The sequence below is a fragment of the Phascolarctos cinereus genome, unplaced genomic scaffold (genome assembly GCF_003287225.1).
Source record: "Phascolarctos cinereus isolate Bilbo 61053 unplaced genomic scaffold, phaCin_HiC Scaffold_3;HRSCAF=262, whole genome shotgun sequence".
Taxonomy (NCBI): Eukaryota; Metazoa; Chordata; class Mammalia; order Diprotodontia; family Phascolarctidae; genus Phascolarctos; species Phascolarctos cinereus.
Genome location: NW_027555736.1, coordinates 184874034 through 184899195, shown reverse-complemented (window position 1 = coordinate 184899195; position 25162 = coordinate 184874034). Strand labels below are relative to the sequence as shown.

Here is a 25162-nt window from a genome sequence, read left to right as displayed (position 1 = left end):
ACTTAAATAACCCCATCTCAGAAAAAGAAATTGAACAAGCCATCAATGAACTCCCTAAGAAAAAATCTCCAGGGACAAAGGGATTTACAAGTGAATTCTACTAAACATTTAAAGAACAATCAATTCCAATACTAGATAAACTATTTGGGAAAATAGATGAAGAAATCCTACCAAATTCTTTTTATTATACAAATATGGTGCTGATACCTAAACTGAGAAGAGCCAAAACAGAGAAAGAAAATTATAGACCAATTTCCCTAATGAATATAGATGCAAAAAGTTTAAATAAATATTAGCAAAGAAACTACAGCAATTTATCACAAGGATAATACACTGTGACCAGGTAGAATTTATACCAAGAATGCAGGGCTAGTTCAATATTAGGAAAACTATCAGCATAATTTATCATATCAACAACAAAATTAATAGAATTCATATGATTATCTCAATAAATGCAGGAAAAGCTTTTGACAACATACAACACCTATTTCTATTAAAAAAAACACTAGAGAGCATAGGAATAAATGGAGTCTTCTTTAAAATTGTAAGTAACATCTATCTAAAACCATCAGCAAGCATTATATGTAATGGAGATAAGCTAGAAGCATTTCCAATAAGAGCAGGGTAAAACAAGGATGTCCATTATCACCACTGTTATTCAATATTGTACTAGAAATGTTAGTTTTAGCAATAAGAGAAGAAAAAGAAATTGAAGGAATTAGAATAGGCAAAGAAACAAAGCTATCACTCTTTGCAGATGATATGACAATTCTACTTAAATTTACTTATTCAGTGCCATACCAATCAAACTACCAAAATATTATTTTATAGAGCTAGAAAAAATAATAGAGAAATTGAGAGGATGCCCATCTATTGGGGAATGGCTGAACAAGTTGTGGTATATGCATGTAATGGAATACTATTGTGCTATAAGAAATGATGAACAGGCTGACGTCAGAAAAACCTGGAAAGACTTGTATGGTCTGATGTTGAGTAAAGTGAGCAGAATCAAGAGAACGTTGTACACAATAACAGCTACATTGTGCGATGACTAGTATTGATAAACTTAACCCTTCTCAGCAATACAAGGATCTAAGACATCTCCAGAGGCCTCGTGATGGAAAATGCTATCCACATCCAAAGAAAGAACTATGGAAATTGAATTGCTATTTTTTTCCTCTTCTGTTGAGTTTTGTTTCCTCTTTCTGGTGATTTCTCCTATTGGTTTTAATTTTTACTTACAACATCACTAATGTGAAAATATGTTTAATAGGAATGTAAAGGTATAGCCTATATCAGATTGTGCACCGCCTTGGTGGTGGGGAGGAAGGGGGAGAAAAATTTTAAACTCAAAAGCATATGGAAGTGATTGTTGATAAATCAAAATGAGTTAATAAAATTTTAAAAAAAATTTTTTAAAGCTAAATGTTGGAGATGTGGGAAAATTGGAACACTAAAGCATTGTTGGTAGAGCTGTGAAATGATCCAACTATTTTAGAGAGCAATTTGGAACTATTCCCAAAGGGCTATAAAAATGTGCATACCCTTTGACTTGCAATAGCACTCCCTAGGGCTGTATCCAAAGAGATCATAGAAATGAAAAAAGGACCCCCACGTACAAAAATATTTATAGCAGCCCTTTTTGTGGTGGCAAAGAATTGGAAATTGAGAGGATGCCCATCAATTGGGGAATGGCTGGACAAGTTGTGGTATATGAATGTAATGGAATACTATTGTGCTGTGAGAAATGACGAACAGGCAGACTTCAGAAAAACCTGGAAAGACTTGTATGGTCTGATGCCGAAAGTGAGCAGAACCAGGACAATGTTGTACACAGTTAACAGCCACATTGTGCAATGACTAATATTGATAAACTTAACCCTTCTCAGTAATACAAGGATCTAAGATATCTCCAAAGGCTTCATGATGGAAAATGCTATCCACATCCAAAGAACAAACTATGGAGTTTGAATGCAGATCAAAGCATACTATTTGCTATTTTTTTCTTCTGTGGAATTTTGTTTCCTCTTTCTGGTGGTTCCTCCTATTGGTTCTAATTCTTACAACATGACTAATGTGAAAATATGTTTAATAGGAATGTATATGTATAATCTATATCAGATTGTGCACCATTTTGGGGAGAGAGGTGGGGAAGGAGGGGGAGAAAAATTTAAAACTCAAAAGCTTATGGAAGTGATTGCTGATAAATCAAAATTAATCAATAAAAAAATGAGGATAATAAAAACAAATCTATGGACGCTCGCTGGATAAAATTATAACACAACTATGTCTCTAAGTCAACTTCGGATCACCAGACCAAAGTTCAAAAGAATTTCCTTTTGTGTTTGTATGCAATTCATTAGCTTCTCTAAGCCAAATGCTGCCAAGTCTCTTTGGGTTTTGAATGAACTCATACATTCACTTTACATGTAAAACTCCAGAATGTTATTTTCTTAATTTCTAATGGTTTTTTTTTTGGCATTAGGTTATATTAAACCGGAAAACTGAAAGCTTTTGGACCTTAATAAATACTAAGGATGAAAAGGGTTTTTTTGTCATCTTGTTTTTGCTAATTCTGATTTATATGCTGTTTATTATCTCTTAGAGTATCCTAACCTTTTTGGAAGATTTAAGACCTAGTTTGTTCAAACTGCTTTTTATTTCTTCCCACATTTATTGAAGTACACTTGATTCCTGTTGATTGATGCTTGCTATTTAGTATTTAAGAGAATGTTCTATATTTTATATGATTTGCTTCTCTACATTTTTGTTCCATCTCCACCATAATCCTTTGGATCAAGCTTTCTATTATGCTATACAGACAACTGACTTACTGTATTGTGAATCTATATATCTCTCCAGAGATATGGTCCCTGATCACTAATGCCTGCTATATGTCTCCACTGTTTGTACTTTGCTAAGGGAAATGAGAATGTGGCCCAAAGAAAGCATTCATTCAGTTGTGGGAGTTGTCTTAGATGAAACTGTCCATTGTGGGTATGTGTGACTCAAAGTGAGGGAGATCATAAGCAGGATAAAAATCTGGAACACGGAAGAGTTGAGGATGAGTGGAGATATGAAAATACCAAAAAAGAGACGATAGGTAGCAGTGACAAATTTTATCTACCTTGAAATGTTGCATTCTCTTCCTCCCAGACATCAGATGGGAAAAAGCTCTTCCATTTAAAAAAAGAGCCCAGCTGCCTTGGGTACTGCCCTGGACAATTTGGGATGGGCATGGGACACCTGAGCTGACTTTTTTAGTATAGATACATGGCCCTTTTGCCTCTTGAGGGACCTTTGATGTGCTGCCATCAGGTTGAAGGGTGGGTTTTTGATGGGGGCAGCAATGCTTGCATACATGTGGCTCAGAAGAATGTTGGTGGCAAGTGACAACAGCTCTGGGCAAGAGAAGGAAATACCACCTGATACTGAATTGGTAACAGAGGCTTATAGCAAATATTGGAAATAATTCTTGGTTAAATTAATAGGCCATTAATGGCTCAGGGAAAAATGGCCAGAGAGCAGTAAGGTCAACTCTGTGTAGAGGGACAAGTTAGGTTTTCAAAAGACTGTTTGTATTCCTTAATGTTAGAGACACACTTTATGAAGGCTCTTCTCCCCAAGCATCCCAGCCGAACTGTAAGTGTCCCCTAGAGTGCACCAACCTGAAGCTGGAGGGTGAAGTGCTTGACCTACCTTGTCTCTTGGTCAGATCCTACAAGGATATCACCTTACCAAGGGTATGGGCCTAGCTCCTCCAAATCTCCAGGCTGCTACACCACTTTAGTTTACAATCCTTCTGGCAAGGTGGAAAACTCCCAAGCCTTACCACCTGCCTGCCACTGAGCCCTAAGGACCTTTCCATCAGCCCTGAGCTCTCTAACATACATTGTTTCCTCCAGCAAAATGTGAGCTCTTTGAATTTCTATTTATATACTCAGTATGTAGCACAGTGTTTGGCACACACATAGTATTTAATATATCCTTTTCCATTCTATTTTAGTCAAAAAATATTTATTTACAGAAGTATTTTAGCTTAATAAAATTTTAAAAAAGGATTTGGACAAGATAATCATAGCAATGCATTCATTCCAAGTCCACTCTTCTATTTAATTATTTCAGGAAGATGCTAATCTTCTGTCTATACACCTTCCCTCCTTGTTTAGGGAAATCTATGTTAACCCACTGCGAGTTCAGAAATTTGGCTGGGAGCAAAAAGGAAGTAGCATAAGGTAGAGTTCATGCCATAAGATATGCCTAAATCCCAACGAGGAAAATCTAACTCAAAAAAAGTGGTTAAAATGGGATTATGACAACATGGGACTCTGCATCTCTTTCCTTTTTGTCCACTCCACATACTGTTTTTTAACATTTCAAATTTCCAGTCCCAATTTGAAAATGATCCTTTTTGGTCCTGTTAACTTGTTTCAGTTTCTGATTCTGCTCTCAGAGCTGCATTGCTTACTTAGTAACTACAGCAAGGCAGCCCAAAGGTCCAGCTTTCCTTGTTGGATCTTAAGACTCTCCACCAATAGATGATTCACTTATCTGGCTGCTTGGCCAACATAGGCTTATAAGGCAGGAATGCCCCTCAGTACAAACCTGGATCATCCCAACTTTGTTTCTGATGATATTTTAGTTGGGGGAGTAAGGAAATCCTCTCCTAGGAAAACTTAAGAAAATGTTTTTATAGTTTGACCTTAGCTGAAAGAATGAACTCCCTTTCTTCTCAAAGTGATAGTAATCGTTCCATTTGCTCAAGGGTGGCTGTGAAATCATCTCTTTTGTTGTTAAATGCTGCCCGTTTTTCTAGGAAACCAGCTCTTTCCTCTTCTTCCATCTTCAACTTAACTTTCAATGCCTACAAAGAAGGAGCCATTAGAAAAAAATTTCACTTGATTCATTGGAAAATATGGCAGATAAATTTATAAATTATCATTCTGTTCTACTAGGGAAGACACAAAGTAGCAGTCAGCAAATTATACACTGCTGTATTCTACATAAACAATATGTACTCTTCCACCTATAGCATATATTTTTAATGTCTTTTTGTGTTTGACCATTTGTGTTCTATAGAGTTGGTACAGCAGTAATCTAGATGGTTAAATTCTTAAAACTAAACTATACAGAACACAAAACAATGTAAATTCAGTGTAGCATCTACTGTAATAGCAGAAGGTATCTCATGAACAAATCAGAATCCTAGGCTTCTCAATATAAGACCTCTTCCTTCAAAAGTTCAAATGCATGTTTATGTTCAAGCTTCAAAGCAGAGGGTTCAAATGTATTGCCAAAAGATCATCTTTGGTCAATACAATGAGCCATATACAACCTCTCATCCCTTGGTCATTGGGATAGAACCTTAGATGAATGGCATTGGGATAAGAGGAACATAGGGAGCTCAAAACCTCAAGACAATACTTACCTGTAACTCCTCCATCTGCTTTGTAGCTGTCTGGTTAAAAAGCTTCAGTTCATCTTTTAGACTTTCCAAGAGCAACTAAAATAAAATAAGATGGAAGGCAATCTTTGTATCAGAAACTGAATACTCATCTATTCTAGTCAAATAGGTATATTGGTGGTTTTTACTCCAAGTAGGACTTGGAAGGGCTTCCAAGCTGAATAATTACCTTCTTCCTTCAGGGAGGAAGCAAGGAGAAAACCCCAACACTAATTAGGCTGGTCCTTTGCATCATATAGTTCATCCCCAGCATGAAGGGAGAACTTTAATAAGGGACCTGAATGAAGAAACTAGATCATGGAATTCAGACTTACTGATAAGAAATCAGTAAATAGCTACCTTCTGATCTTAAAGAGAAATTATTTTTGGACTAGACACCAGTGTTCCCTTCCATTAACATGGATAATCAAAGGTCAATTTATACTTAGCAAGTTTAACATAGTACAAGCCCACTCCACTGAACTATTTTGACTATGATCAGTACATTTAGTATAGAAAATGTTCTTCTTTACTTGCTTCCCACCCATTTAAACCCAGCCCCTCACCACAGACTCCATTTGACATTTCACTGTTTCTTGCTGCTTTTCCAGGATCTGTCTGCCTGTAACTGATAAACATGTCCCCAGTGAGCTAATTGATAACCGAAGTTCTTGCTCCTTTATCCTACCCCTCACCCCAACCCACTCCCAATGCTTTGAGCACCCACTATGTACAATAAACTATGTTAGATACTTTGGGGATGAAAAGTATAAAATACGTTTCATTTGAGATGACAAAATATAGCAAGTCAGTAAACATCTTTTGAACACTTACCATTTACATGGCACACAAAAAGTATATCCTATGTGCTAAGTACCAAGTTATAAGCAATCAATCCTACTCAGAATTTGCAGGAAATAAGGATAACCTTGTTATCACTATAACTAATAGGTATTTGCTAACTAGGCAATGAGGTAGTGCAGTGGATAGAGTACTGGACCTGGAATCAGGAAAGACTTGAGTTCAAATCCTGCCTCAGATGGTTACTAGCTATATGACCCTGGGCAAGTCATATAATCCGTCTACCTCAATTTCCTTATCTGAAAAATGGAGATAATAATAGCATCTATCTCCCAGGGTTGCTGTGATGACAAAATAGGAATAATATTTGCAAACCACTTTGCAAATCTTACAGCACTATATAAATGATAGCTATTATTTATGTTAACGCATTATTAAATGGAAGCAGCTGATCAAAGCCAAAGCTGCTAAAACCCTATCAGTCCAACCTCCCTCCCTCTTTTCCTTTGTCTTCCCCACCCCCCACACACACACTGAATTTTTGATAGCAATAACTTTGTTGGAAACTTGACGGACAGTTGTCAAAGGGCAAATTAACAAGCATCATGACAATGTGGGGCCCAACTCTTTCAAAGTTAGAGTTATTGACGAAACTCTAGAACTTTTCATAGAAAGGTTCAGACATAGGCCTCTCACCTGGGTCGATATTGCCACTTTCCAAAATTGCCAAGTAGCTATCCTGAGATTTCTCCAGCAACTCCACCTTTTGAGTCAGCACCTTCACCTCTCCCTGTGAGATCACAAACAGTTTCAAATCAGCCCTGCCTACCAGACTTGGCCTCTATGATTTCTCCTTTTTGGGTAGGTGTGGCACAAGCTTGATCTTCTCTATCTCTGCTCTGAGTAACCTTGTCTTTGGGCCACTTGAAGGGTCATCCCTTAGAATTCCAGATAATTTTTGTTCCACATGATTGGCTTCTTACCTGGCTTTCAGTCAACTTCAAGTGTAACTGCCTGTTAACTGCCTCTAACAGCTGGTTCTTCTCTTTGAGCTCTTCCTCAGCTTTATGTTGATTTAACGGTCTGTAGCTACAATGATAATTTGAATTTAGATTGCACTTTCTTTTTTAAAAAAGCTAAAAACACTTTCCAGTTGGTAGAGATGACAGCACTGCTTAAGTAATGCTTTGTGACATTAGAATAAAAGGACACTAAACATGAAAAGAAAAGCAGTTTCATTTGCCCCGAGATTCACCTCTTTTTAATGTTCTTCTTAACAGCAGGATCCATAGTCTTCATCTGCCTGGAGAGTCAACAATACAGAAATAAACCAGTGAACAACCTGAGTGTCATTTGCACTGAGAATTATTGACTGTTAAAGATGCAAGGGCCCTTAGCAATCTTTTAACTCTTTCTTACTATGAATATAATGGAAACAAGCACAGAGACTCTCATAGTCTACAGGGAAGACTGGGGACTACAAGCTACATGAGTGTCATGAAAGGGACTTTCTCTGAAGTCCTCTAAACTTACTTCTAACCATCTCCAAATCTCAGGGCTAAAGTAAAGCATCATTTATTTCAGCTCAGACTGGTAGAAGGCCTTTGTTAGTAGAACTCTGGATTTCCTACTATAAAGGGAATGGGCTAACCAAAAAATCCCATCCCACCGAGATAAGATGAGTTTAACTTCAAAGTTACGACTCCATTCAAACAAACATGGCTTACTAATTGGTTTGTTTCCAGTTCCACTTCCACTACACTATAACTGCTTTTTGGTAAGGAGACGTAAAAGGTTGTGATGAGAGAGGAAAGGAAAGCTTCAAAACACCTTATGTTAGAGATTTCAATTTGTCTTGTCCAGAATAGACCTTCCAAGGGGGTTGGGAGACTGACTAAGGAATTGTACACTGCTCAACGGCAGTGTACAATAATTCATTTGTCACGTCCTACTGAAAACCTCCTCTTCAGTTTTAGGCCATTTGGAGTCATTTCTAATAAAATTATCCATTTGAGTGCAATCGTCTGTTTCTATCTATGTTCTGACCTCTGCTTGGTGGTTTTGTACAATTCATTCTCTAGGCCTGTTGAACTGAGAGCCTTGTGGAGTTCTACCTCCTTGCACCGCTGGGGTATCTGACTCTTAGAAGCAGCTCGAGAATGTGTCTCTGTGAAAGGAAAATTAAGAGGGTGAAAACCCAACCAATATGACCCAGCTCTAACCCAAATCATCATAGTGAGTGTTTTAATCCAAATTGCCAAGTCCTAATCTAGTCAACTTCATTCGTTGAAGAGCAGCTTTGAGTCACTCAATTTTAATCTCCTTGGGGTAAAAAGGCCATATCTAAGTCACACTACTTGAAATAGTACATGGGCTCTGTGAGTGCTCATTTGAGGATCTCCAAGACTGGAAGAACAGAGGATATAAACGTAACTTGGTGCTTAAAAAATGCAAAAGGAATAAGATGAAAAAAGGAATGAAGATAGGAAGGGGGAGAATACAAGCTTAAACTCCCTAAACACACAATAGCTATATCTCATAACTTGCTAGAACTATTTAATATCTTAGCCACTTTATTTCATTCCTTTTAAAAAATAAATTTTTATTAATATAATTTTTTAAAAATTTAATCGTTTTAAAGTAGACACTTCTTTTATTCTTTTCAGTTCCAAATTCTCTCCTTCTCCCTACCCACTCCCTCTTCCCCAATCCATTGAGAAGGCAAGAAAAACAAACCCCATTACAAATACAGAGTTATGCAAAACAAATTTCTACACCAACTTGTTCTAAAAAAAAGCAAGAAAAAGAAAGAAGGAAAAAATATGCTTCAATCTGTACTCTTGAGTCAATCAATCATCTTTCTAGAGGTAGACAGCATTTTTTGTGGTGAGTCTTTGGAACTGTGGTGGATTATTGCATTAATCAGAATTACTAAGTCTTTCAAAGTTGATTACCTTCACAATATTGCTGTTACCATACAGATTATTCTCCTGGTTCTGCTCATTTTGCTTTACATCATCAGTTCATACAAGTCTGGGTGTTAGAAGTGGGATTTGAACCTTTCTATTCATGGGATCACCTTAATTGAAGCTCACATCATCTTTCACCTGAACTGTAACAATAGCCTCCTAATTGGTCTCCCAGCACCCAGTTTCTCCCCTCTTCAAGCTCCCTAGCCTGTAATTTGAAGGCTCTTCTTTCTTCCCCTTTTTCAAAATCAGGACAATTGCTGACTCCAGTTCTATGGCACCCCTTCCATTGTCCAAAATTTTTCAAAGATTATTTATATCAGTTTAGCAATCACCTCCACCATTTTTTTCAAGTACTAGCTGTAGTGGTAGTTCAGGCCTGGGGACCTGAGGGCAGCCGGATGCTTTCTTTTCAGTTCCAAATTCTCTCTTTCTCCCTACCTACTCCCTCTTCCCCAATCCACTGCCTTACTTGTCTTTAATTTCAATTCCATATGAACCACATTAGTTCCATTCTGCCCCATCTATATTTGTACGGGTAGAGAGGTGCCACTTTTCTGGATTTATCCTAATACCTACTTTCTCTTGCACTTTTAACATATGTCTTTTAAAAGTCCAAGTCAGTAGTTTCTCAGTGTATCCACATTGGTCCCCCCTTTTCCCAGCCCTTTGCAAAAGCACTGTGCTAAAGGCTAGAGGTATGAAAACAAAAAGAAAAACAGTCTTTGCTCTCCAGACGCATGCTTCTCATGAGGGGGAAGTTGGAAGAGGAGAACAAGTTATGAAGGGCTTCAAATGCCAAAGAGGATTTCATATTTGATCCTAGAGGTGATAAGGGGTCACTGGAGTTTACTGAGTAATCAGTGACATGACTATGTTTCCTATGTTTACAAAGAGCATTTTGCCAGCTGAGTGGTGGAGGGACTAGAATGGGGAGATCAACCAGTATGCTATGGCAATAATCCAGGTGTAAGGAGAGGAGGGCTTGCACCAGGCTAGTGGCAGAGTCAGGGTAGAGAAGGGGGCATGTGCAAGAGATCTTAGGTTGTAAGCCTGGGTGACTAGAGTACCCTCCACACAGTAACAGGGAAGTTAGGAAGAGGGGAAGGTTTGATGGAAAAGATCATGAGTTCAGTTTTGGACATGTTGAGTTTAAGCTGTCCACAGAACAACCAGTTGGAAATGTCCAGAATAGGCTGTTGGTGATGTGAGAGTGGAGCTCAGCAGAGAGATTAGGGCCAGATAAGTAGATCTGAGAGACGTGTGCATAGAGATGATAACTGAATCCATGACAGCTAATGAGATCCCCTTGCGAAATAGTAATAAAGGGAGAACAGAGAAACCCACATGCCAACTCCTTTAAAAGACCTTTCTTAGTTCTTCTAGTTAATTAATATGCTTTATTTTGCAAGACCCGCGTTCAAATTTGACCTCAGCCACTTTATAGCAGTGTGACCCGGAGCAAGTCACTTCACTGCTATTTTCCTCAGTTTCCTCATTTGTGAAATGGGGATAATAATAGGGTTCTTGTGAGGATCAAATGAAGTAACAATTGTGAAAAGCTTAGCACAGTACCTGGCACGTATTGAGCGCTATATAAATATTAGCTAGTATTATTATTTATCTGGGTATCACCCCGCCCCTCGTGACAGCCTCTTTTTTTCCTCTGTATCATCCGAAGTCTCTCACAAGACCTAGAACAGAGCGCTCACATTTCGGCCCGTAGACACGGCGGTCTCCTCCCCGGGCCACAGTAGGCGCTTTGTGAACGCCTGCTAAGGAGCCCAGGCGGCCCCCACTACTCACCCGCGGGCTGCCCTCCGCCCAGCGCCGCCGAGGGGGCCGGGCAGGTAAACGCACACCTGGCGGTGCTGGCTCTGCAAGCGGGGCCGGGCTGGAGCCTGGAGGGAACGGGGCTGCGTTAGAAGAGGCGCTCGGTTGCCGCTCCTGGAGCCCGGGCCGGCTCCCCAGGAACTCGCCCGAGGAGACCCACCCTCCCTGGGGCTCAGCCTGCTGTCCCCCGTCCCCGCCTCCCCCACCCCCAGACTCCTGGCCCCCGCCTCCATCCGGCCCGTCTCTCACCCAGCCGAGGCCGGATCCCCCGCTCCTGGGCGGGAGCCGCTCTCCATCACCCCTCGGACTCCACAGAAACCGCCAGCAGCACGCCCCTCCGTTATTTCAAACAGAAACTTCCGGTGGAAGGGGGCGGGGCGGGCTCTGCGTCCAGGCGGCAGCCATGGTGTACGGAGGGAACTGTGGGAACGAGAGCTCTGGGCGCCGCCATCTTGTACGGCTGGCGAGGTTTCTGGAACGTTACCCGAGGTTTGGAAAAGGCTGGGGGGACATGACCGTAGGATTTCGAGTTGGAAGGGACAATAGCGTCGCAGATTTAGAGCTGGAGAAGGCCTTGGGGTGCGGGCACGGTGACCTTTAGAAACCAGGTGGTTGTAATGACGTTCAATATTATAGAGTCCTAGATTTCCATCTGGAAAGGCCATCAAAGACCATCTAGTTCAAGTGCCTCATTTTACAGATGAGGAAACTGAGGCACTGAGAAGTTAGTTGATTTTCCCAGGGACACACAACTAACTAGTAAGTGTCAAGGGTAGGATTTGAAGCCAAGACTTCCCGACTCCCAAGTCCGTTGTCCTCTCCACTACATTGAAGTGGGTTTAATAAAGAATTGGAAGATCTACCTAGGTATGTCCAAACCTTGTCCTTTCTCAGTCATCAGTGATCTCAGACAACTCAGCATCAAATGAGCTAATGTATATGGAATGACATTGTAATCTTAAAGCAAGGATCCTTAACTTGGGCTCCACAGACCTCCAAATGGGTCCATGGATGAGGTTTGATTTGATGAGGTTCATGAACTTGGATGGGGAAAAAACACATTTTTGTTTTTACTAACCTCTAACTGAAATGAAGCCATTCCTTCAGTTATTTTTATTTTATTTATTTTATTTTTAAAATATAATTAATTTTTGGTTTTCAGCATTCACTTCCATAAGATTGAGTTTTAAATTTTCCTCCCCTCCTTCTCCTCGCCCCTCCCCAAGACAATGTGCAATCTGATATAGGTTTATATTAAACATATGACATGTTAAGCATATAAATATGTGACATTCATATTAAACATATTTTCACATTAGTCATGATGTAAAAAAGAATTAGAACTAATGGGAGGAGCCATGAGAAAGAAGAAACAAAACAAAACAAAGAAAAGGAGAGCAAATAGCATGCTTCCATCTGCATTCAGACTCCGAAATTCTTTCTCTGGATGTGGATGGTATTATCCATCCTGAGTTTTCTGGAGTTGTCTTAGATCCTTGCATTGCTGAGAAGAGCTAAGTATATCAAAGTCAGTCATCACACAGTGTGGTTGTTACTGTTTACAGTGTTATTCTGCTCACTTCACTCAGCATCAGTCCATATAAGTCTTTCCAGGTTTTTCTGATTCCTTCAATTATTTTAAAGCAGCATTCTGAGAAAGGATCCATAGGCTTCATCAGACTGCCAAAGTGGTCCATGACCCAAAAAAAGGTTAAGAACAATGCTAAGGTTGTATAAAAGTGGTACAATGGAAAGAATACCAAACTTAAAGTCCTATGACCCAAGTTCAAATCCTCATTCTGTTACTTATTATCCTCATACAAATCTTGCCTTTGAGGATTTGCTGCTTGCTACCTATGTGACCTTAGTCAAGGTTATAACTTAACCTCTTTGGACCTCACTTTTCTCATCTGTAAAATAAAAAGGACTTGGACTTGATGACTTTTGACATCCCCTACAGCTTAGGATTTGTGATCCCAAGATTGGATGACTTATAAGATCCATTCCAACTCTGTATCTAGGATCTTGTGTTGTTGTTAATCATTATTATTATTGCATCATTATTGCATTTCTTGGTTGCCAAAAACCTTCTTGGATTTGGGCATAAAGTCCAATTTCTTAAGATTGGGAAAGGGTAGAAAATTAAGGAGGTTGGTGTTACAAATTAATTTGAAAGTATTATTGAATTAATAGAAGCTTTTTTTAGATTTTAAAAAATTGTTTAATTTTTATTGCTCTTTTGTCTTTACATTACTTTTATTTCTGAATATGTCTTCCCTTCCTCTTCCCCAGTTTATACTGTATTCATTGTAATAAAGAAAAAAGAGAGAGGTAGAAAGCAGTTCAAGAAATTAAACTACATCAACTGTGTCTGACAGTATATTCAGTGTTCCACACTGATGGTCCTCCTATCTTTGCATTTAAATTTTTTCATTTAGCAAAAATCTATCTTCTTATCTCCCCTCATCTAATCTGTCCTCCCCACCAAATTAAGAGCCAAAGAAAAATAAAATCCCTGTTATAAGCATGTATAGTCAAGCAAAACAAATTTTTGCATTCACCTTGTCCAAAAAAAAAAATTTCCTTTTTCACTGAGTCTGTCACCAGGAAAGGGATAGTGTTTCATCATTAGTTCTCTGGAATAGTGTTTAGTCATCGTGCTGATCCAAGTTATTAATTCTTTCATATTGTCATTGTATTAATTGCTCTCCTGGTTCTGTTCACTTCATTCTGCCTCAGTACATACGAATCTCCCCAGGTTTCTCTGAAACCATTTTCTTCATTATTTCTTGAACACAACAGTAGTCCTTCATGTTTATATACCAGAACATATTTATCCATTCCTCAATTTATAAGCACCCTTCATATTCCCATTCTTTATCACCTTGAAAAGAGCTACAAATATTTTTGTACAACCTTAGTTTGTTTTGCTTAGTACTAATCCCTCCATTAATCTATCCTCTCTCCTATTCACCCCTCTTCTCTTTTTCCTATTTCTCTATTGTGTGAAATGCATTTCTGTATCCAACTCTGTGTGATATGAGTGAGATTGAAGCATCAGCTGCCCACACCCCCACCTCCTTGTTATGTCTACTTGTGTGCCCTGATTACGTAAGATAATTTCCCCTAACCTTTCTTTCTCTCTCCCTTACATTGCCCTCAGTGTATTCTTCTTCCCCTCTCTTTACATCCTTCTCTTAAGATCATCAAGATATAACAGAACCACTTCCATGTCTTCTGTCTGACACTTGACAGGTCTCATAAGGGACACATGTATCATCTCCCCATATTAGGAAGCAAGGGACTTGTGTATTCCCTTCGTATTGTTTATTTATTTGCCTTTTTAGCTTTCTCTTAACTCTTGTGTTTGAACTTTGAAATTTCTACCAAGCTGCAGACTTTTCATCAGGAATGCTTGGAAATCTTTTATTTCATTAAAGATCCTTCCACCTCCACATGCTCCCATCCTCCAGTAGCATTATATTCAGTTCTGCTGGGTAAGTTATGTATCCTTTGCTTTCTGGAGTATCGTGTTCCAAGTTGTCCATTCATTTATAAATCATGCGTGAGTCTGACTGACTCCTTGGCACTTGAATTCTTTCTTTTTTGACTGCTTGTAGTGTTTTGTTTTGTTTTTTCCCTTTGTTTCTAGTATTTTCTTTCACCTGGAAGCTGTAGATTTTGGCTATAATGTTCCAAAGCTTTCACTTTGAGGTTTCTTTCAGGAGGTGACTAGTAGATTCTTTCAATTTCCACTTTGCACTCTGGGCAGTTTTCTTTTAAGATTTCTTGAAATGTTGTGTTCAGGCTTTTGTTCTGGTCATGGCATACAGATAGTCCAATGATTTCTTATTCTTCAATTTGTTCTCCTTGATCTATTTTCCATGGTTGTTGTCTTTGCTATGAGATACCTTACATTTTCTTCTATTCTCTCGTTTTTTGACTTTGTCTTGATATTTCTTGTTGCCTTATAGTCATTGGCTTCTATTTAGTATATTCTGATTTTCAGTGTTTGTTGCTTCGACAAGGTTTTGTCCCTCTTGTGATAAACTGATGATTCCCTTGCTAATTCTTTCTTCCATAGCTCTCATTTCCTTTCCATATTTTGATTTGTGTTCTCATTTTATTTATTTTTTGTAAGTTTTTAAGTTTATTTTAACCTTAAATACAAAATTAGAAAAGGAAAAAAAATTCCATGTACACAGCAGAACATAAGAGGATTCAATATAAAACAATAAATTTCCATTTCAAGAAAACCTATATAATATTCATTTCATTTAGAAAAAACATTTTAAACTTGTTTCATCTTGCTTCATCTCTTCCAGGAATTTTAGTTGAATTTGAGTCCAAGCTCTATTTTTCTCTGAGGCTTTGCTTGTAGGTATTTTAGAGTAATTTTCTTCTTCTGTGTTTATCTTGAGTGACCTTGCCACCATAACTGCTCTTTATGGTGGGAATTTTTTGTTTGTTTGTTTGCTCGTTCTCCCAGCCTACTTTCTGACTCTAGATGCTAAGGCTAGGCTTTGCACACATGTGGAGGGAAGGTCTGGGCTTGTGCTGCTGTTGATTTCTTGGGGCACCGAGTGTTGTATTATTCTAGGAACTCAGGGACAGTGTGGAGATCTACAAGCTTTCAGTGTTCCCAGGGTAGTCTGACCTAGGGCAAAGTCACCCTGATCTGATCTCTGCAAGTTCCTGATCTGGGTTTGACTTGAGCAACGATGGAATGCTGTTGGACTCAGCTCTCATCAGCCAGCAGGAAAGCTTTGTCAGCTCCATAATGGCTTTTCCTCTGTAGGCTTCAGATGGAGCTCGATGCTAGAAATGAGATACCTTTCTGCTCCTTGGGTCTGAGCCAGTGAACAAACTCCTGCTTGTTTCTGAACTTTCTCCTTTCTTGGTACACCACCTATGATCTCCTTACCTGGGAACACCACTCCTGGGTATAGATCCCCACTTAGTTTGCACTGGATCTGTGGCCTAAAATGGGTAGTGGCCTCCAAAGCTGCCAGTTGACACCTGCTTCTGCGCCCTGCACAGAGAGTTCCCTGGTACGAGTCTGGGACCTCCTCTTGCCCTAAGAGAGAACCTCTTCCTGGGCTCCCATATGCAGCACACTCCTGGCCAGATCCCACCCCAGCGTCTGCAGAATTTTCTGTCTGTTTTTGTATGCTGGTCTGGGCTGAACAGATGACTCACTATGACTTTTTCTGGATTTTCCCATCGGCATTCAATGTGGTGCATTTTCTAGATCTGTTTGGAGGAGTTTGGGATGATGGGGAAGTATGGCTGTACTGCTTCCTGCTTCTTACCAACATGGGGAAAGCAAGGCCTTTCCTCCTTCCCTAATCCTAGAGGATAGGTTTACAAAGCTTTACAAAGCATTTCTTGGGACCCAAATGGCTCCAGAGACTCCTAAAAAGCATCTTGGTCACCTAAAGGCATAAAACACCACAGCCCCAGGAGGTCAGAGTCTTTGACACTTGCTGAATTTCTGAAGTGCCCTCAAATCCCCATATCCTTTACCACATCCTGCCCTGATGACTAGAGTTTCCATATGGAGATGAAGAGTCTGCCTCCAGATTATCTAAGAGTCACTGTATCCTTTTTGCATATCCTTGCTATGCTAGGGCAAAGTAAATCTCCTTTTGTTAACTGACTTTCGAGTGCCTCACTTTGTTCCAAATATCAAACCTGGGCTGAGTGTTACAACTGGTGTTAGAGTTGCCTCTAGTATTTGTGCTAGTTAGAATGAGAAGAAATGGCCTCATTGTTCACAGCATGGTTGTGTTCCAGGAAGAACCCTCCAAGTATAAGAGAGGGTGGGGGTGATTGCACGGCGGGACACTTTGTGGCTTCCAGTTTCAAGACCTTTCCTGATCGAATAGGAAGAATCCTATCTAAGGGATAGGGAGCAGGTTCCCACTCAAGTGGAAAGATTAGCTCAGTGAGTCATGGTGGGCTCTGTGGGTATTGGAGGCACCTGCCAGAAGAGGTGAAGAAAGAGCCAAGTTTAGGATTCCTTGGCTGCTATTGACTGTTCTACATTAGTTGGATTTATGAAGTATAACAAGACAGAAAGTATATCAGGGTAACGCATCTAACAGCAAGGGTCTGAGTTTTCTCAATTTTCTCAGGGACCATGCAATTAAAGCTGAGAGGCAGTGAGTGGAATTGGTGTCTCCATTCAAATGAAGGGAGCTCTCCTGGTGGGGATGGGGTTTCTGACACAGGGATTCTGGTTCCTGATAAAATTGGAATCATGAAGTAGTAGAAAGAGAGCAGACATAGGGTTAGAATTTGAAAACTCCCACCAATGATAAGAAAGTTTACAGGCTGTCCTATCACTTCTCCCTTAGAAGGTTACCTGAACCATCTTGTATTTAACACCATACAATACGTTGTTCTCCACAGAGTCCTTTAAGGGCACAGAGGCTTTTGGGTTTTTTAGATATATCATTTCCCCCATGTGACACTCTGGGAGGGGTGGAGTTTTGGCAGGTGAGTCAGAGAATATAGAGTGGGTACTGGTATAACAGGAGCCTCATTATTAATTTAGATCCTGGGGCAGGATGTGGGTGGTGGAGGCCAATACTTCTTAGCCACTTTACTGTGGATGACACTGATACACGATTCAGAATTATGTTCCTGGAGCTGTTCTTGATCCCTGTTAGCACTTCACACCAGGAGAAGGAATTTGCAAGTGTACTAGAGGTTCCATCATCTATGCTGTGTCTCTGATACTCTGGTGCTGCTACTGATATGACTCTTGCATTAGAAGACCCACAAGGAACTGAAAAGATTTGGCATAACCCAATACAAAGATAAGACTGTTGAGATTTGGCCTTCTGAAGTAGAGAAGGAAAGGTTGGCATCTTTGGCTTTTGTCCTACACATTTTTCCTTTTTCTTTTCTCTCATTATGGTGACACTTTGACTAGGGAGGCTGTAATTCTTTTCTTTAACCCTTTCCCCCTAGTACTTTCCATGCCAGGAGGATTATCCAGTAAAAGCCCTATAATCATCTAAGTGATTGAAGGTCCTCTAGAAGAACTTTAGGACTTTGAAACCAAGGGGTGGCATATAATAGAACTAATATCTACCAGCATTTCCCTGATGCAGGTTCTTTCCCCTCACCCACCACATAAAGAGGCCCAGAATCCTCCTTCTTCCCTAATCCTTAGGGATCAGCTTTCCTTAAAAGAGACAAAGCTTTGTCTGGGACCTGATTGGTACCATTCTGTTTCTAGCTTAAATTCCTGCTTTGGAGAAGGAGAGTATCACCACTCCTTCTGTTCCAAGTTCTTGCCCCTTCAAACAAACTGCTCAAAGTTCTGAAAGGATTTCACCCTTACATAATACTATTGATTTTGAATATCACTCTAAATTTTTTACTTAGTGATTAAGTTCACAAATTCCCATTTGGTCCCTGCTAGTCAACCTGGTTATGCCTTCCACATCCAAGTAATTCTGAACTCCTGTAAGTTGTCTTCCAAATGTCATTCCCCATCCCCTACTCGGTCCCATTCCCCTCAATGCCACCTGCTAAAGTGTCAATCAAGCCCTACCCTATCCTTCCACCGTGTTCCTTGGAATGCCTGCTCCATAAGTAACAAACTTGTTTTCATCTTAAATTTTTTTCTTCCCCACTCCTTCCCTCTTCTGGCTTTCACTGAGACCTGGCTCACTCCTGATGATACAATCTCCCTGGCCACACTTTCCAGCACTGGTTATACTTTCACTCGTTCCCCTCAACTCAGTGGTTGAGGTAGGGGAGTTGGAATATTTCTTGCTATCCATTGTAACTTTCAGGTTCTCCACCCTACTGACATCACAATCCCAATTTTTCTCCACCAACTTGTTCCCTCCATCATCTTGTAGATATGTACTCTCTCACTCTCTCACTCATGTTCAATCTCTCCCGGTGTGTTGGCTGCTTCTCTACTGACTACAAATTTGCCCATATCTCCCCCATCCTCAAAAAACCCTCCCTTGATCCTTCCCTCCTCAGTAACTAAACTACTTGAGAATGAGATTTATGATAGATCTCTACTTCCTTTCCTCTTCCTTTCTTCTTAATTCTCTGCAATTTGGCTTCCAGCCCAATTATCATTTGAAACCATTTTCTCCAAAGTTACTGATGATCTCATAATTACTGAATCCTGTGTCCTTTTTCGATCTTCATCCTTCTTGACCTCTGCTGTCTTTGACACTGTCAATCACCCTCTTCTCCTTCATTTTCTCATCTCTCTAGGTTTGTGGGCCACTCTTCTCTCCTGGTTCTCCTTCTACCTGTTCAGTCTCTCTCTCTCTCTCTCCATCTTCTTTGTTGATTCTTCATCCAGGCCATGCCTGCTAGCCATGGGCATCCCAAAGAGCTCCATTCTGATCTCTTTTCTCTTCTTCTATGCTACTTCATTTGATGGTCTCATCAGCTTTCACGTCAATGATATCTTAACTCTGATGATTCTCAAACCTTTCAAACCAGACCTTATCTCTCTTCTGACCTCTAATCTCACATCTCCAATTGCCTGCTCTAGATATCCTGAACTAGATGTAAACATCTTAAACTCAACAAATTCAAAACCAAACTCATGGTCGTTTCTCCTACACCTTCCTCTCTTCCAAATTCCCCTATTACTATGGAGGCCACCACTGTCTTTCCAGACTCCCGACTTAGGAGTTGTTCTGGATTCCTCACTATTTCTGAGGTTTTCCCCCTTCCCCACCGTACCCAATCTTGACCGAGGCCTAGCAATTTCGCCTTTGCAGCATCTCTCCAATGTGTCTCCTTCACCCCTCTGATAGATGCAGGCTCTCATCCTCCCCTCATGCCTGGGTTATTACTGTAGCCTGTTGATGGGTCAGCCTGCCTCAAGTCTTCCCCCACCCCATATCCCTCTTCCATTCAGTCACCAAAGCGATTTTCCTGAAATGCAGGTCCAAACATGTAATTTCCCTACTCAATAAACTCCAGGGGCACCCTATCACTTCTGGGATTAAATATAAAATCTTCTGTTTGGTGTTCAGAGTTTGCAACCTAGCCCTCACCCCTGCCCCCAGACACTTCCAGTCACATACTCTGTTCCAGTGATACCAGCCATCTTGCTCTCCCATTTTTGCTGGCTATCTCTATGCCTAGAACGTTCTCGCTTCTCATTTTTGCTTCCTGACTTCCTTCAAGTCCCAGCTAAAAATCACACTTCCCACAGGAAGCCTTTCCCAATCCCTCTTAATTCCAGTGCCTTCCCTCTTTTGAGTATTTCCTATTTATCGTGTGTGTGTGTGTGTGTGTGTGTGTGTGTGTGTGTGGTTTGAACATAGTTGTTTGCATATCGTTGTCCCCCTCCTGCCCCTGCCATTAGACTGCGAGTTCCTCAAGGGCAGGGACTATCTTTTGCCTTTCTTTGTATCCCCAAAGCTTTGTACAATGCCTAGCACATAGTAGGTGCTTAATAGATTGACTGATAATGAAGTGGCTTGAAACTTTGACGTAAAGGAATGATTGAAAAAACTGGAGCAATGATGTTAATCCTGGAAAGGAAGATGTGAGAGCCAGCTTCAACTAGATGAAGGGTTATCATCATGGGGTAGAAGGATTAAACTTGTTCCATTGTGTCTCAGTGGGTAGAATTAGGACTCATGTCTGAAAGTCACAGTATGGCAGGAATCAGTTTGAAAGAAAGAAGAGCTTTATAACAATTAGAGCAGTTAAGAAAATAGAAGTGGTTGTTTTTGGAAGTAGAGAATTCCCCATCATTGAAGGTGTTCAAAGGAAGATTAAATGATATTTATATGATGTGTTAAGGACATTCATACTTTAGGTAAGAGTTAGATGAAAGAATAATAAGAGGGAGGGGCAGCTAGGTCGGGCAGTGGATAGAGCACCAGCCCTGAAAGCAGGAGGACCTGAGTTCAAATCTGGCCTCAGACCAAACATTGACACTTACTAGCTATGTGGCCTTGGGCAAGTCACTTAACTCCAATTGCCTAAAAAAAAAAAAAAGAACAAAACAAAGAATAATAAGAGGGGCAGCTAGGTGGTGCAGTGGACAGAGCACCTGACCCTGGAGTCAGGAAGACCTGAGTTCAAATCTGGTCTTAGATATTTCCTAGCTGTGTGACCCTGGGCAAGTCACTTAACCCAGATTACCTCCAAAAAGGAAAAAGCAAACAAATAAAAATAAGAGTCAGCATTTATAAATTGCTTTATATGTGTCATCCCATTTTATCCTCACAACACCTGTTATTCTATCATTGTCCTTATTTGACAGAAAGCGGTTAAGTAATTTGCCCAGGGTCACACAGATTGTAAGTATCTGAGGCAGAATTTGATCACAAGTCTTTATTCTTCTGAGTCCAATACCGTTAGGTATCCTATATCTAATATACTTGTCCAATACTGTATCTACTGCACCATCTAGCTCACTCTAAATGACATCTATGGTCTCTTCCAACTGGAATTCTATGGCTTATCTCCCAATTTTGCCTTCTAATAGACATGGGTGACTAAAGGTTGGCTTGCAAGTATCTAAGTGAGATTCTGGGGTGGAAGGTCAAAATTCAATTCCCACTGTTTATCTTCTATTTCTGATCTCCCGTTCCCCAACCCACTCCTTACTCTCTTCAATAGCCCGTATTGTTTTTGGCTCAGATGTTGACACAGATCTTAGTAGATATGAAAATCCTTGCTTTGTTTTGGGCACAATGACAACTTGCCCCAACTATCTAGCTCCTAAGTCAAAATCTGTAGCTCCTAATCCTTTTAGCTCCGGATGCCAGGGGGGAAGCCGTCTTCATGATCGATGAGTTTGGACGGAGCCAGAAATTCAAGTCAGCTAAGTTACTGTGCCTTTGTCAAGAAAAGTGTTGGCTTAGCCTCAGCCAGAAAACCGTGCTAGCTCATGTAGTAAGCGCATTAAAGTGTCTGTTGATTAGTTCACAGATTGACTTTTATTCTGTAGATGTAGTCATCTTGATCAAGTATCATGACCAAAAGTCGTCTGTCCCCCCAAAGTCCTTTGGGTAGAGCCCTAGCTCAGGCCTGGAGAGGACGAATGAGACAGGAATGCTTACTTCTCTTTCTTAGGGACTGTGAAACTGCTGAAATGACTCAGTGTTGACATTCAGACCTAGTGGTTTTTGTGCATCTCTCTCCCCTCCCTCCATCTGTTTTCCTCCCCACATCAAAACACCTGTGATCTTCCCAACAGTGTGATTGGACTATGAGTCACTCATACAATTCCCAAGAGAACTCTTAGTCCTGGATCTAAGAGACTGTATTGTTGCCTTTGCATGGAGGTTAGAGCCAGGGTCTCTTTAGTAGGTATTCTACTAAGGATGTGTAGGGAAAGACATATTCACTCAAGTTTCTTTCTTCTACTTTTCCAGGACCTGAATCAGAGCTTAAGCCAAATCACCCTGTCTCAAGTGACCCCACATTCCAGGGATTCTTGGGGCATGGAAGATTTTGCCTTGGGTTATGAAGAATTTCATGGGGCAGCTAGGTGGTGCCGTGGATAGAGTCAGGAGAACCTGAGTTCAAATCTGGCCTCAGACACATAATACCTATGAGCGGTGTGACTCTGGACAAGTCACTTAACCCCAATTGCCTCACCAAAAAAAAAAAAAAGAATTTCACAAAAGAAGCGTTCCAGAAAATGAAACGAACTGGCTATCTCACAGACACCTTAAACTCAACAAATGTAAAACTGAACTTATTGTCTTTCTCCACTTCCCCTCCCCGCCCCCATCCTTCTGTCTTCTTTACTTCCCTATTAACTATCTAGGGTGCCCGTCATCTTTCCAGTCACCAGAGCTTACAACCTAGGGGTCATCCTTGACTCCTCATTCTCACCCTCAGATCCAATTAATGAACAAGTCCTATTGTTTTCGCCTTCGCTATCTCTTGGATGTTCCACCTTTTCTCTTCTGACACTACCACTACCCTAGACTAGGCCCTCCTCACCTTATGCCTGAACCATTTCAAGAGCCTGCTGCTTGGTCTCCTTTGCTCAGGTCTCTTCCCACTCCAGTCCATTCTCCACTCAGCAATCAGATGATCTTCCTAAAGCACAGGTCTGACCATGTCACTCCCTATTTAATTAATTGCAGTAGCTCCCTATTGCCTCCAGGATCAAATATAAAATCCTCTTTTTGCTTTTGTTGCCTAGACCCTTATACCTTACAGTCACTCCTCCTCAAACTCTGAAATCCAGTGTTGCTGCTATACTTGCTAGTCCCCCCTACCTGGAACTCTCTCTCTGTCCTCATCTCCATGTCCTACCTTTTCCTGGCTTCCTTTAAGTCTCAACTTCTTCTGTGAGAAGACTTATCTTTTCTTTTCTTTTTTTTTTTTATGGGCAACTGGGGTTAAGTGACTTGCCCAGGGTCACACAGCTAGTAAGTGTCAAGTGTTTGGTCTGAGGCCACATTTGAACTCAGGTCCTCCTGAATCCAGGGCTGGTGCTCTATCCATTGTGCTACCTAGCTGCCCCAAGAAGACTTTTCTTATCATCTAAATAATACTAGTGCCTTCCCTTGATTAATTCCAATTTATCCTGTACACAGCTTGCAAGGGCCTTATTTCATCTCAGAATCAAACTTGACCTAAGAGGGTGTTGGCACACCCACAGTACCATCTTAGAGACCATTACCAGATCAGAGTCAGAGACCTGGAGGACAAAGGTCTTTAGACATCTGATCCTTTCACTTTACAAATGAAGAAACTGAGGCCCCAGGAATTAAAGTGACTTGTCCAAAATTACACAAGTAGTAAGCAGGCTCAAATCTCCTGACCAGTTCCTTTGTTCCAGCACTCTTTTGGCTACATCAAGCTGCCTTCTGTGTCCTGAAAATAATGCTTTGCCTACATCATATTTGCTTATGCGATTGGGGTGGCCAAGTGACACAATGGATAGAGCCCTGGGCCTGGAGTCAGGAGGACCTGAATTCAAATGTGGTCTCAGGTGCTTACTGGGCAAGTTGTAACTTCTGTTTGCCTCAGATTCCTCATCTGTAAAATGGGGATAAGAATGGCATCCACCTCCCAGGGTTGTTGTGAGGATAAAATGAGACAATATTGGTAAAATGCTTAGTGCAGTTCCTGTAACATAGCATCAGTAATAATTAATAATAATAATAATAATGCATTAGTAATAATAACAATAGTAAAAAGCCTTCATTGGCTCCTCAGTGCTGACAGAACAAAGTCTAAACTGGCATTCAAGACCCTCTGCAACCGGATGCCTTGTTTGCCTCTCCAACTTTATATCTCATCATTTCCCTATAAAACCCTGTGGTCTTCCCAAATGGGCCTGCGCTTGGTCCCTGAACCTAATCTGCCCATTCTGACTTCCTTGTCTGAAATTCCCTTCCCCAATTTTCTCTGTTTATTTAAGTCTCATCTTTCCTTTAAGGCCCAAATTAAATTCTCCTTGTGGCCAATTCCTTAGCTGTCCCAGTCCCCTTGGTGACTGAACCTTCCCTTCACTAAGCTGTTATAACTTTTACCATCCATACCACTTATTGGCGTTTTCAGGCTTGGGTTGTTTCACAGGTTTCCATAAAATAGTTAGTGTGTTTTTGTTGCTCTTTCAACGTATACATCCTGTCTGCTCAACTAAGTTGCAATCTTTTTGAAAGCAGAGACTGTGCCCATCTTTGTGCTCCCAGCTCCTAATCTAACTGAAACCTCTGTCAGTGCCAGAGTATTTATTTCTTCTTTTTTTTCCATCAGGAGCTGTGATTTTATTGGTGTTGGGAATTCCAGGTGTGGAAACTTCCTCTACCAAACAACAACTTAATCAGCAACTCCACTACAACCTATTCTTTAGGGAGCAGCCCAGGGCACTGAGATGTTAAATGATTTATCCAGGGTCACCTAGCCAGCATATGCCAGAGGCAAAACTTGAATCTGGATCTTTCTGACTTGGGAGCCCCAAATGAATGTGAGTTAATGATTATGCCATCCTAAATGTCAGACCTCATAGCAATCAAAAAATCTCTCAGGAAGGTTCTTTGACCTCAGTGGTGGAATCAGAGGGAGCTAGCAAACATTGGCGGACACTGAGGAGGGGAAAACCTATGCTGCATGAACTTACTCTGTCTGCTATTAA

General features: G+C 40.6%; 1 protein-coding gene across 1 annotated transcript; it reads right to left on the bottom strand.

Annotated features, from left to right (window-relative positions):
* Nucleotides 1-265: 265 nt before the first annotated feature.
* KNSTRN (kinetochore localized astrin (SPAG5) binding protein) lies at nucleotides 266-11391 on the bottom strand. Its single transcript, XM_021009400.2, has 9 exons — nucleotides 11296-11391; nucleotides 11020-11114; nucleotides 8291-8411; nucleotides 7500-7547; nucleotides 7228-7333; nucleotides 6941-7034; nucleotides 6010-6071; nucleotides 5429-5503; nucleotides 266-4864 (listed from the first exon to the last, which is right to left on the bottom strand). Exons 1-9 carry the CDS (start codon nucleotides 11340-11342, stop codon nucleotides 4733-4735), a joined length of 780 nt encoding a protein of 259 aa, XP_020865059.1. The 5' UTR covers nucleotides 11343-11391; the 3' UTR covers nucleotides 266-4732.
* Nucleotides 11392-25162: the final 13771 nt, after the last annotated feature.